The sequence below is a fragment of the Orcinus orca genome, chromosome 15, assembly GCF_937001465.1.
Source record: "Orcinus orca chromosome 15, mOrcOrc1.1, whole genome shotgun sequence".
Lineage (NCBI taxonomy): Eukaryota > Metazoa > Chordata > Mammalia > Artiodactyla > Delphinidae > Orcinus > Orcinus orca.
In genome coordinates, this window is record NC_064573.1 from 19,441,663 (window position 1) to 19,456,483 (window position 14,821).

Below are 14,821 nucleotides of genomic sequence, written 5' to 3' on the forward strand. Positions count from 1 at the left end.
AATTGGTAAGATGACCTGGAAAGCATTTGACATTATCTAGTAAACTTGAAGATACTTATGAGCTATGATGAAGCAATTCCACTCCTAGTATGTTCCCAAGGGAAATACACAGATATAGATATACACACACACACACACACACACACACACACTCATGCATCCACACACAAACAGAAATGTTCATAGTAACATTATTTGTCAGTTTAAAAAACAACCCAAATATACATCAACAGCAGAATAGATAAGTAAATTGTGTTATATTTATACAGTGAAATACTTTCACCAAAGAAAATGAACGTACTATTGTTAAACATATCAAATGCATAAATCTCACAAATATAATGTAGTCGGAAAAAATAATAGAGACATTAAAACTAAACAATCTTGTTTGGAGATATATATGTAAGTGAAACATCTATTTTATTTTATTTTTTACCTCCCCAAGATATTTATTAACTACAGAGGAAAAGACAGCAACTTTACAGTGGAGAAATCCAGTAGAAGCTACCTTAACCAAGTGATCAAGGCCAACATCACCAGTAATATGACGTACGGACATCATGAACTCCTTGATATAGGATATATATCTTCTAGGTATTTTTCCCCAAAATGTATAATCTCACTCAAATAATAAGAAAACATCAGACAAATGCAAATTTGAAACATCTATTTTAAAAAGCAAAGAAATATTTAACGTAAAACTTGTGATAGTGGTGGTTACCTCTCAGGGGAAGGAGAAAAGCAGAATTGGGGCCGAATACCACATTGAAGGTCTCTGGGGATTCTGGAAGTGTTCTGTTTTTGTCCTGAGTATGATAACATGGGTGTTTATTTAATAAATATCAACCACATGCTAAAAATAAGTACTTATCAAAATATATTGGCCAGCTCTAATAAAATTCATGTTACACGAGTCATTTTGAAATTTTTTTCAACACTCTCTCTCTCTTCTGTGTTCACAGCAACTATTTGACAAATAATTTGGAAGGCCCATTTGCCTCTTGGTTAGGCTTGATTCACTGACACCTTTAGTTTCAAGGCCTGATGGCACAATAAGAAGTAAAACATGAAATAAACTAGTTACCATACTTGTGGCCTTGCAAAAAAAAAAAAATACAATTGCTTTAAGGTAATTAGGTCTGATTTTGCTTGATGATTATCTACTCTTTCAACACCAGCCTAAATGGCTTCCCGGGGTCATAGTTCTCACTTCATAAAAGGTGCTGAGACCACTGAACTTTGGCACCTCTCAGTAGGAAACACGGTTGGCACTGGGGTGACACATTTTTTTGTATCAGCTCATGTGCATCGTCTGCTCTGTTTGTTTGCTGATTCTGCAAGTATATTAATTCTTGTCAGTCCTTGAACTTGAACCTGAACCATAAAAGTTATGGACTGATCTAAGTTCTCATGCCTTAAGTCCTTCAAGTTTGATCTCCACCTTGACCATCAAAGATTGAATCATTGTTCTTGGGAGAAGGTGGCAAGAGCATAGGGTCGTGCCCCTTTCCCAGCTACTGAATGCTGGTTCCCAGCCACGATCATAAGGCATTAGAGCATAGCAGTCAACCTAAGTATTGATTTCTGGTGACATTTCTTGGGCTTCCTTTGCTTTACCCACAAAGAAAAAAGAAGAAGAGATAATTATTCAGAATCCTTAGAAGAACTGAAGAGATTATGTTTCTGGGTTCTGTTGTAAATATCTCTGAAATGGGAAGTTTATCTATATGTCACAATTATGGAGCCAATTGTGAATCCCAGAAATGTCAACTATTCAAAGCAGTTCAAAATAGTGCAAAGAAATGAAACATGTTGCCCAGAGAGCATGGATATTGGGACTATGTGTGCTTCCTCTTGGCTCTGGAGATCATCTAGAAATCAAAAGAAAGGAAGATCAATATTTGACTTGCTTATGGAATCTCAAATAGCAAAATGTAGGATTTTTAGAAAGTTATCTAGAAGCCCAGTAGAGTAAGAAAAAAATTGATACATCAAAACAATAGAAGTTAAAACACCCTAGAATAAATGAAGTTTTATTACATAAATATATAGTAAAACATATATACAGTTGACCCTTGAACAATGCATAGGTTAGGGGCACTGACACCCTGCAGTCAAAAATCCTCATATAACTTTACAGTCAGCCCTCCTTACCTGTGGTTCCACATCTGTGCATCCAATCAACCATAGGTAGTGTAACACTGTTGTACGTATTTATTGACAAAATTCTCATATAAGTGGACCCATGCAGTTCAAACCTGTTGTTCAAGGGTCAACTGTCGATAACATGTATATGTATATAAATATACATATATACCAAAATACTAGCAATTACGTAAACAAATATTTCGTTGGCCCAAAAGTTTGTTTGGGTTTTTCCATAAGATGTTATGGAAAAACCTAAACGAACGTTTTTGCCAACCCAATATATATAAATATTAACCATAATATATTTATATATATCAAAATATATATACCATGTACTTGTGTATAAGTATATATACATACTAACAATTATGTTAACATAAATATTAATAATTCTGGCATTGAGTGGAATACTCATACTTACTAATATTATATATATATATATATATACACACATATAATTCAATGCTTCTTCGTGAAAGCATTTGTCTCAAACTAATAAAAACAAACACTTATTTGTCAGGGACAATGATAGGTACATAAACCACTTTAATCCTCAAAATTGCTCTTTGGGAAAGTATTATGTCCATATTACAGATGAGGAAACTAAGACTCAAAGAGTTTAAGAAGTGTTCTTCAGGTTGCAAAACCAACAGTTGCTGCAGAGCAGAAATTCAATCCCTAATCTAAGTCAAAATCCCAGGTAGAACCAGAAAATTGATTCTTCAGACCTGAATCTAATAGACAAATCACTTAGTAGCCAGATACTCTGATGTAAATAAGATAGGAGGTACCATATGTGATTGGATTCACCTACGATCTTTTGGATTTCTTTTTTTTTTTTTTTTTTGGATTTCTTTTGTATCTCAGTTTTATAACAATATTCTATGACCACTATTTGAAAATTAAAAGAAGCGTCCATATAGGATGCTTCATTATTTCACTTTAAATTCATTAACTTTAGTTTCCATTACTCACTGCCCCTAATTTACTGTCTGTTTCTCTTATCATTTTTTCATTAGTTTATGAAACATCTGACTTCATATACCTTTTTCCAATTAGAAGAGTAATATAAACCTATTTTGAAGATAATTCAGAAAATTTAAAGAAAATCATCACTTACCCAACTGTTTAAATTGTTTTGGTTCCTCCCAGACACTTTTCAATGTATATCTAAGGATAGTTATTTTTGTAATTCATTTTAATGTGTTTTATTGGTTGTACAACAGTCAGTTACACAAAAAGTAAGATAGTTTACTTAACCATGCTTCCATCCTTAAGTATTTAGATTGTTTCTATTTTGCAGACATAATAGTCAATACAATAATTATTTTTTAAAATATTTTTTCAAAATTTTGCATTGTTTCTTTAGGTGGCAATTTAAAAGTGGCACTAATATGTATAAAGTAGATAACTAATGAGAACCTGCTATATAGCACAGGGAACTCCACTTCACTGTACAATAGAAACTAACACAACATTGTAAAACAACTATACCCCAATAAAAATAAATAAATAAATAAAAATTCAAATAAAAATTTTTAAATATAGAAATAAAAAATAACCCCCCCTCAAAAAAAGTGGAATTGAGTAGATCAAAAGCTCTTGATAAAAAAATTGCTGTCAAATTGATGAAGACAATTGTACCAGGTTACAATGTCACTAACAGTGTCACAAGACCACCTTACTTACTGTGTTCTCCCTGCTTTGAACATTTTGACCATTTCCTCAGTCTTTGTTTTCAGGTCAGGAAAAAGAATGTGTGTGTGTGTGTGTGTGTGTGTGTAGTCATTTCCTTTGTTTTATAGCTCTGAAATTAAACACATTAATAACCATTTAAATATCATTCAATAGTCATATTTACAAACTATCATGTATGTGCTTACTCATATTTGTATTTATGTTTATTCATATTTATGTGCTATGACTGTCTAACTATTATGGGTCAGTGTTCTTCTTTCCAGTGAACATTTCATGTATCAAGATACCAATGATTCTTCTACCCTCAGTGTTGTAAATATTTTTCCAACACGTTTTTTTTCCCGTTTGTTTTTTTTTTTTTCTTTTTTTTTTTTTTTGCGGTACGCGGGCCTCTCACTGTTGTGGCCTCTCCCGTTGCAGAGCACAGGCTCCGGACATGCAGACTCAGTGGCCATGGCTCACGGGCCCAGCCGCTCCGCGGCATGTGGGATCTTCCCGGACCGGGGCATGAACCCGTGTCCCCTGCATTGGCAGGCGGACTCTCAACCACTGCGCCACCAGGGAAGCCCATATAAAGTTTTTTAAATTATAGATTACCAGTTCCAGTCTAAAGATCCTGATTTAGTAAGTCCGGAGTATCATCAACTTATTTAAATCTTCTAGAATTATTAAGAATTCAAAATTAAGAGTCTAAATTAATGAATTTACTACTTAATCTGCATTGCTGTTTTCTTCTTCTGTATCTTCTGTACTTAAGCACATAGTTGGGACTTAAGACAAGTCTTTAACTGATTTACAAGATTGCAGAAAATTAATCATTTAATTTTAAAATAGAGATTCAAATGCACTTTGAATCTCTATTTTAAATCCACAAATATTAAAGTAAATAGAATATGGTTGTTTAAAAGGTAATTAAAATCTAAAGAAAAATTGAACACAACAAGCTTCACTATAAAGGAAACAATTATTATAAATTAAAATTTTTTCCCTACATAAATTTAAATCTCCCCAGTATAAAATGTGTTCTTTATGTGTGTAATTTGTCTGCAGAGGAATGCAATGCTCTGAACTGAAATCATTACATATTAAAATCTAAATGGTTTTGGGACTTCCCTGGCGGTCCAGTGGTTAAGACTCCCCCTTCCAATTCAGTGGGTGCAGGTTTGATCCCTGGTCAGGGAGCTAAGATCCCACATGCCTCTGGGCCAAAAAAACCAAAACATAAAACAGAAGCAATATTGTAACAAGTTCAATAAAGACTTTAAAAATGGTCCACATTAAAAAAAAAATCTTTGAAAAAATTCTAAATGGCTAATTTTGCCATTAAGATTTTATATAAAATGTCTTAAAGACATTCTAAATGAACAAATTGGGTTACTTTTTCTATATGAAATTATATTATTTTGAAATATAGAAAAAAAGAAGGTTCTTATAGCTTCAATGTTCAGTTGTTTTTTTAGAATTTTAATTTAAGTATAGTTGATTTACAATGTTGTGTTAGTTTCAGGTGTACAGCTCTTAAAAAAAAACCAGACATTTTTAATAGTTTTGGAAGACCTAAGTGTTTACATGGTGAAAATTAAGGTAATTTTTTCCATTATTCACTGTCTAAATTACTTTTCTTCAAATGGCATCATGGTAGCTCCTATAGGTATAATGTAGCAATAGCAGTGGATATAGACTCAGCCATTGAAGAGGTAGCTACAATTTGAGGAAAGAGCCAGTGAGGGAAGATAGTTGTAGGTTAATTTGTAGTGAAAATAACTAAACGTTAACTTGCCATAGAAGAGAACATTTTGATGATTGGTGGTAGTTCTAGTAGATTAAAGTGATAATGGTGGCATTGCAGTTGCAGGTTCAGAGAAATAGGTGGAGATTACAGATTGTTGAAGGAGAGTGATGACCATAGGTTTTGTAAGCTAAGTGAAAGTTACAGTAGTTGTAGTTTAAGGTTCTGGTGTAGCAGAGGCAGCTGTGGTTTCACTTGAAGTTGTGATCGTGGCTGCTGCGGTTGCAGGTTCAGGTGAAGCGATGGTCATGGCCGCTGAGGTTGCAGGTTCAGGTGAACCGATGGTTGTGGTTGTTGTGGTTGTAGGTTCAGTGGACAAGGCAGAGATAGTAAATTCTGTTTAAGTGGTTGTAGCTGTCAGTTCTGTTGACCTGGTGGTCACTGTAGGTTGAGAAGTAGTAGAGGTGGTCCAAGGAATAATAATCATAGGCTCCCCGACTTTGGGGATAGCTGGAAAACAATGGAAGATTTGTAATTTCCCCTATTATTCATCAGGCTTATTATAAGTATGCCAATTGCTGTCGTTATCACACAGGCTAAGAGACAAGCCAAAAAGACTTTCCACAGAGACCAGTTATTGTAGCAATTTTCTTTCATCTAAGAAGAGTGTAAATAAAAAATATCAGTAGTGAAAGATAAAAATGCTTGTCGTTTATGATCTCTTTTGTGTTATTTATAACCAGGTGCATTAACATCATTGAATCCCTATATATCTCTCAAGAAATTTAAAGTCCACATTTTTATCCCGATAGAAGTAACTGCATGCTTTCTCTAACATTAGAAGAGATAAAAATCTGCCTATATCTCATCTTCTTTTATTCTATTTTCCAATGGTGAATATGGGGCCTTTTGTTTTTTCACATAAGCAGAACAAAACTTTAATAGTAAATTCTCTGCCATACACCCAAATTTCCCCTGGATATTGTCATTACCCCAACCTGCTCCACTTCCAGAATCACTTCTTCAAGAATCCTGTGCTCTAACCACCATGTCCTCTCCTTCCAGTTTGTTTGTTCAATTATTCCTGTAACAACGTTTCTTTAGTTTTATTAAAACATCCAGCCCAGCAGCCCTGGCTTCACTCACATCTCTCCATATCCACCATTTGTTCCAAGGCCCATTATTTCAATATACTTACTAACTCCCTAAAATCTCTTGCACTTCCCTCTTCTCCGTTTTTCCAGTTGGCAAACAAGTGACTTCTTATTCCGGAGCTTCCCTTGAACAGTCGCACTGTTGGGGAAAGTCATGCACCTGGGCAGATCAGACTCAATATAAATGTATGACCACCATCCTCAGATGGATTTTCTGTACTGCTCTACCATCCTATTATAGTTCTCTGATTAAGATATGCTCTCATTTTCAAAATACTTCCTTAATCTTCTTCCCTCTCTTTATACCTGTAACCTCCATCCACCAACTCTCACACACAAATTATCCCTCCTCATTCCTATCAAATGACTCTACTTCCTTTCTACTTCATCCAGAAACTTGAAACCATCAAATGGAAACTCTTTCAAACCCCCACTAGGTACCAAACCTGCAAGTCCACTCTCTTCTTTCCCTGATTGACACAAAAGATTCTATCCCTCCTTCTGCCTGAAGCTGACCTGCCAATCTGTCTTTGGATCCCAACCCCTCTGACCTCCTCAGCAACTTTTTTGTTTATCCTTCCTCCAGGACTGAATACTTCACCATTTTCCCCTTAAATGACTTCTTCCTTTCAACATTTAAACACACTCAAATCTCTCCCATCTTAAACAAGAAAATCTCCCACGGGTTTCAAATACCCATCTAGCTACTTCTCTTTATATTTGGCAAATGAAATTTCTTGAGTTGTCTAAATGCAACGTTTCCATTTGCACACTCTTCAACCTAATCCAGTCTGGCGTCTGCTTCTGCCATGCCTCTGAAACACCTCTTAACAGAGTCACCAATGACATGCATTCACTAAAATCTAATTGATGTATTTTAGCCCTCATCTTACTTAAGCCCTCAGTAGCATTTGCCACTGAAGATCATTCCTCTTCTCTCTTGAACCATCTGCTCCCTTTGCTTGACATTCTTTGGCCCTTGTCTTTTTTCACACTAGGTCTAGGGTTAGCAAATTTTTTCTGTAAAGGGCCAGACAGTAAATATTTTCAGCTTTGTGAGCCATACAGATTCTGTCATAACTGTACCAATCTGCCATTATAGTGTTAAAGCAGCGATAGACAGTGAGTAAACAAATGAGCATGGCTGTGTTCCAATAAAGTTTTATTTACAAAAATAAGCAGTGGGCCAGATTTAACCACCATCTGCATCCAAATGACTCTCAAGTTTATCTCCAATCCAGCCCTCCCCTCTAGCCCTCAAATGCTTACACAACAGCACATCTCAGATGCCTCAGAGTTGTCTTACTGTGTCCAAACCCAAAGTCATGATCTTGCTAGGGAAACCTGGCCAGGTTCCACATCTCACTAAATGGCACTACCATCCATTTGATTCAATTTCATAAAGTGGAGCAAAGGGATTATCCTTGAAATCTCCCAATCTATTCCCAAGGTCTTTTAACTTTATCTGCTAAACATCTCCCAATGTTAGTGACTTTACCTCTGTTGATACCACTTTAGTCCAAGCTTCCTTTATCTCTGTCCTGGACTAGTGCAATAGCCCGGGGCCACACTGGCCTCCACTGTTTCTTCAATGCACCATGCTTACTTCTAAGGTAAGACTTTGGCACAAACAGTTCTGCTGATTGGGAATGCCTTTCCCAACCTCCATTCACCAGGCAGGAGGCTGCATGGTTCACCTTCAACACAGCAAGTTCTCCTCATGCACCTGTTTTTGCCCCAATACATACCTGAGTATCAGTCAGTGATTGTGTTATCAGGAGAGGAATGATACACTGTGAGGTTTTTCAAAATTGTTCTTAGCGTATTCCTAAACCTTTAAGAAATACTGACACCAAGTGATGAATCAACTCCTGGTAACAATCCTTTTAACTTCCTATCATCCAGCATCTAAGTAGCTGCCTGGGACCTAGGATGACTAGGGAGACACAGAGAATTTACCTGAGTGCATTATATCCTTCGAAGGCTTAAAATACCTGAAAGTGCACGATGAAAAGAACTCCCAGAAGCTTCCCAATGATGAGAGGGAAAATAAGACAATGTTTGCAGAGTTCCTGGCACTGTGACACCTACATAAATTTTCAATCGTCCATTATGATTAATGATTTCATTATCATTTGGATGACAGCAAGACCCTCGAAGAATGGAATACAACTACAACACTCGTGCCTTCCAGACAGACTAAAGCAGGTCTTAAATGTTGCAAAATATGGGCTGTGGTATTTGTTGAAAGGTCAGGATTTTGTGCAAATGGTGGCAGTTCCAAGGCAGCAGAAGCAGAATGAGGATGAGGTCCACAAGGCCAAGGAAATAAGGGCCACTAAGACCAAGTTAGACCTAAGAAAAAATATCATCTTCTTTACCTATATTGAAGGTAATACAAAGGAGTCTCAAGAAAGGAATGTGGCAAAAGACTTATGCACATCTGGGAGGAGCTATAATACTGCCTTAAGAAAATATTATAAAAGAGCAGCTTAGTGAAATAAAGTGCACATAGCCAGACAATAGGACACCTAAGCTCTCCTCCTATTTCAGCCACTTCTGGCAAAAGCTATGTGCGTTCTGCAAAATCTCTTAAATTTCCTGGGCCACATTTTCCTTGATTGTTAAATGATGGAATGGGACTAGATCAGATAGTCTGATCATTAGTTGCACATTAAGTTCACCTGAAGCTTTTAAAAACTATTGCTACATGGGCCTTGCTCCCAGAGTTTCTAATTTAACTGATCTAGGGTGGGGCTCAGCCATCAGTATTTCTTAAACAATCCCTGGATGATTATAATATGCAGTGAGGGTTAAGAACTACCAGATTATATGTTATCTAAGACCTCTTTCAGTTCTGCTTTTTACCTCTGCAAACAAGTAGAAACATTTTCTGTCTCCACCCATTTTAACTCATTTATTCTTTCACATTGACCTAGCAACAGTATCAATAGTTTATATATTTTATCCAGAATCAAGTAACAAAGCTCAGACTCTTTCTACTGAACCTCCACAGCAAGATTAAGCAACAGAGGATAGGGATTCCAGAGTCAGGGTAACCCAACCAAACTGCCAAGCAGAGTAAGTAATTTATAGTCAATGTCAAGTTTGTACACTAGGGCTGAAGATATAGGGATACAGTCCTGAGGTAAAGTTCATTCAGTCAACAGACAAGATCAAGAACCAAGGAGAGCTAAATCTAGTCTTCAAAGCTAGGGGAGAAAATCCGGAGAATGGAGGCAGGGTTCTATGTCAAGGTTATATGCACCAGAGGTCAGAACCAAGAGAGCTGTAGAAAGTGTCACATACAGATTCAGAGGCTGGAACAGTATAAGAAAATAAGGTGATCACAATAGAGTAGGACCCTTGAAGTTTCAAGTATGACCCAGTGTCTCATCAGAGTCTAATTAGTGAATTAATCTTTACATTGCTGACATATTTGCTCCCCTGCCCCTCCCCAAACTTGCATTTGTACTTTACATTTATTCCTTTTATTTTCATACATGTTCTCTATCTATGAGAATATTTGAGTCCCCAGTGCTCAAAGAACATTAGCTCTTGAAAACAGAGACGATCAAATACTCTCCTTCTAGTAGATTACCTCATAGTGACTTATAATTATACTGAGAACACAGCAAATGCTTAACATGAATGTAGGTGAATGAAACAATTAAATGCACTTCCTGGGAAAGACTAGACCACATACATCCCCATATAGAGCACATCCCAACCTGGGTAAAAGCTGCTATACCAAACGTTACCTGTGCGCGGGATAAGTCTGTGTGTTGTCATTCTGAGTGTGCAAGGACTCTTGGGTTCATGCAGACCCCAGTTAAGTTGGAAGGGACATCACCAGTTATGTCACTTGAAGGTGGAGCCTCTTGGTCATTTGAACACATGACTGGAAGCGTTAAGTGAATAGGAAGCAGTGGTGTTGAATTTCTAAAATTAAACACTTCAGTCAAAAATAAGCAAGACTGGGCTTCCCTGGTGGCACAGTGGTTGAGAGTCCGCCTGCCGATGCAGGGGACACGGGTTCGTGCCCCGGTCCAGGAGGATCCCACATGCCATGGAGCGGCTGGGCCCGTGAGCCATGGCCGCTGAGCCTGCGCGTCCGGAGCCTGTGCTCCGCAACGGGAGAGGCCACAACAGTGAGAGGCCCGTGTACCACAAAAAATTTAAAAAAAAAGTAAGCAAGACTGTGACTTTTAAAAGAAATAACAATGAAACTTTTAGAAGAAATTAATGTTTTCTTATCCTCCGAAGACAAAAAAATCTAGACAGGTTATTCTATGGTACATTTTGACAAATTTTTGTAAGTTATCAATGTTCCAGATCAGGAATGTGTATAATCCATCTTCTCTATCATATTACAAGCATGTATTAAATACCCTTATGTGGCAAGATGCTGTCGGTGGAGCATATATTAGGAAACATCAATTCATATAAGGAATAGAATGTTAGAGCTGAAAAAGTTCTTGCAGCTTATCAGGTACAACCTGTTCAGGTCATTTTGGAAATGAGACTATCGAAGCAAAAAGAGTTGAAGTTATTATTATTGGTAGTAGTAATTGTAGTACTATTATTATCTCATGATGACCCAAGAGCAAGCACTGGTGCCCAGACAGTCCAGCGGTAAGACCAGTGTAATTTCCACTCTACTAAACTATATATGGCATGTTATTATGTTAAACTACAATAATATATTAATATAGTGTATACTATACTACACTAAACTAGTGAAAAATTCTCAGACAAAGAGATCCCTTTGCATAACTCATATCATGCTCTGCTCAGTGGAACTTGCAAGCCTGTCACAAGAACACAGAAGATGAGTCTTTTGTCCAGTTTGTGATATGTCTTTGCTGGGTTCCTCTTGGACACAGAGCAGTGTAAAAACTGTTCCCAACAACAACAAAAGTCTCTACGCTTAGGGAGTTTGTATGCTAATATAACAGAGAGGAAAACAGATATTTGTGTATAATTATTTAAATAAATACAATCATTGCTAAACATTGTTGAGAAAAGGGGGTAATAAAGATTGAAAATGGGTGAGTTCAGTGGGAAAGATCCGGGGGGAGAGGTGCATTAAAAGAGGAGAAAGAAAAAGATAAAATGAAAATGGCAGAGCAGGAAGTTCAGGAATTTATGTATCTGGGCAAAATGTTTTGTCAAATCTCAAAAATAATATAGGATTGTCTGGGGGTCTTCATCTCATAGGATAATAATATAAGTTTTCTGTGAGTCAAGGGCATCTCTGCCACTTCTTGCTTATTCTCAAAAAAGGGTTACCAGGACTACCCACACTTATAGATTTGCTGTGAGGATTCATGATTAATGAAAAGGGTTAGAGTGATGTCTGGCATATAGTATGCATTCAATACGTATTAGCTATCATTATAATTAATATCGTATTAATGTTTTTATTCCTCCTGCTACAAATACTAGTTGTCTCCTACCATGTTGATTTAAAACCCATTACTAAATAGCTATAAAAATTGCTGACCCATCAACGAATGAGTTCCATCAAACTGTCAGACTAGAATTGTAAAAAGTCATTGGTCTACTGGGAACTATCATTAACAATATCAAAACTAAATGATTGTTATTAAATATAGACAAGATGGAATACTCTTGGCAGTAAAGAGTTCACTAAGTTAGATTTTTCTATAAGTGTTATATCAAAGAAATAAAGAAAATATCTCCACTTTTATTGAATAAGATTAAACAAAGTCCATGTTATTCACTAGGTAAACCTGAGCAAAGTTGGCCTTACCTTTAATAACAACCTTGCTTATTTTCCTAAGTACTGATTTTGTTGCTTTAGTTATTATTCAGTTTGCCTGTGGCTGAAGAACCTGGATATTTTGAAGAACTTGGATATTTTAATGTGCTTGGTAAACAAAGCAAAACTCACTCACCTGACCAGTTTTCCAGAATTTTCTGGCATTGGTGGAATCCCAACCCTTTCAAAGAAGGAAGATGATGGGTGGCATTTACACCAAGGGTGGAGAACCTGTGAACTAGGCTCAGCTTCAGGGTAATATTGTAACCCAAGTAATAATCTTTGCTGGGTCAGGGTTCCTCTGACTTAGTACAGGAAAGCCTCTATACAAAACTGGAATAGTTGGAGAGCTGTGAATAACGTTTAGTCAGAGAGTCAGCCTTAGCTAATAATGGCCATAGGCAACTGGAGTACAGCAACAATAGTTACCAAGGAAAGGTCTATAAGCTTTTCCCCTAACTTTATAAGGATTAACTTAAGTTCTCATATATCCCAACAGAAAAACAATACACCAAAATTTATTTCCTTTTTGTGATTTTCAATTCATTTTTTAATTCTATTATTGAATTTGGTCTTAAGAGAAAAATATTTTTATTACTATGCCTTAACTATCCATGGTAATTGAAATATTGTCAGCTATGCAGACATATGCTGTAAAATGTGCTTAAGATAGTATTTGTAAACATCTTCAAGTTTGTTGCTATCTAGAGAAACTATCAAGATGATGAATACTTGGCTAAAGGGATTTCTTTTTTTCCATCTGAATATTCCATCATCCCGAAGATCCAATTATAGAGTGTCAAATTCAGAGACCAATGACAAAGAGAACAGCCTCAGGAGGGTCCTTTGTATGATGACTCAGAGGGACAAACCCCTTTTCTTTCAGTAAACCAGGAATCCTCTGTGGGATTCTCTTATTCAACTAACACTTACTGAACAACAGGAGCTGATCTTCTTTGGCTTATTTTGTAGGTGATTAATACAGGCCGATTGTCACAGCTCCAAATTGCAAAGGCAAAATATTGTCTTTATTCTTCTGGCGTGAATTTTAACTGACCATTTCAATTTTTAGCACATTTCCATCCTTTGTTCTGGTATTAAAGAGACCTCTTATAACTATATAGTGAAGACTTGATTCTTGGTGTAAAAGATTTAAAAATAGACAGAATGATCGTATTTTCATTCAAGGTAGGGATTTTCAGAGGATATCTTTCAGGGATTTTCTGGATTTCCAACATATTTAGAAATGTGAGTTTTGACAGGTTTAGAAATTATATATAAAATCTAAGAATGAAATTGTAAAAATATAATTTCAAAACTAAACCAAAGTCATCTTTGGAGCTTTATGTTTACATGATGGTGAATATTGAAAGTTTTATTTATTTTATATCACGTGGTCATGCTGTATATAAGTAAATAACTTCTAAAGTATAATAGAGCAGAATATATCATGAAATGTTGAAGGAAAAAATTAGTACCTGGCTACTTTTCCTTTTGGAGAAGAATGCAAAATTATGACATTAACTATATTGCAGTAAAAAGATTAGATTGCTGTTAAATGCTGATAGACTGCAATATAGGCAAATATTAAACTACAGCAACAATACTCACTGCTGGGTTTTCAGAGTGTTCAATATTCACCACATATTTTCCATGCTTTCTGTCCATTCTTGAGCTTTCAGTGCTACAAGCTGAACTCCAAAAATATGTTTCAATTCGTGCATTGCCCTTTATATCTGCAGCCCTGAGAAATAATTAAAATGGTGGAAAATCAACTCTGATACATCAGTGCCGGTGTGAATAATAAATAATTATCCACTAAAACAGGATCCACCTTAGAGAAGGAAATGAGGTATTAATGAGAGAAAGACACAAGAAATACTGCTTCTGAGAGCTACTATGACTACCCCCTCAACAATCTCCCTGACACAAAGGGATTCTGAAAATCTTACACAGTTCTTCCTCTTCTTCCTTTTGGCACCATCTTTCAGACACCTGCCTTCTATTCTAGGACCAACCTAAGAAAAAATGAGGTAGAAGTTTGTCATTGTTTTCTCTCTACCCATTGAATGCCTTCTCAGCCCTGCGAACATCCATGGCCTTAGAGCGGCTTCATCTTTTCAGTCTCAAGGTTGGTGCCTGGAAGTCTACTTAGTTCATCAGTAATTCACATGCATATAAAAACCATTAGAATCAATTTTCTAGGCAATAATGCCAAAGGAGTGATGAAATATTGAAAATCTTGAGGAAAACATTTTTTGGTCAAGAAATCTAGTTTGTCTCAGATTGAAAAAGGATTAACTCTTT

The 14,821-nt window shown here is 36.3% G+C and overlaps 1 protein-coding gene across 1 annotated transcript; it reads right to left on the reverse strand.

Annotated features, from left to right (window-relative positions):
* Positions 1-6,058: 6,058 nt before the first annotated feature.
* Positions 6,059-14,611, reverse strand: DYNAP (dynactin associated protein). The gene is made up of 3 exons (XM_012531676.1): positions 14,577-14,611; positions 14,126-14,258; positions 6,059-6,232 (listed from the first exon to the last, which is right to left on the reverse strand). Exons 1-3 carry the CDS (start codon positions 14,609-14,611, stop codon positions 6,059-6,061), a joined length of 342 nt encoding a protein of 113 aa, XP_012387130.1.
* Positions 14,612-14,821: the final 210 nt, after the last annotated feature.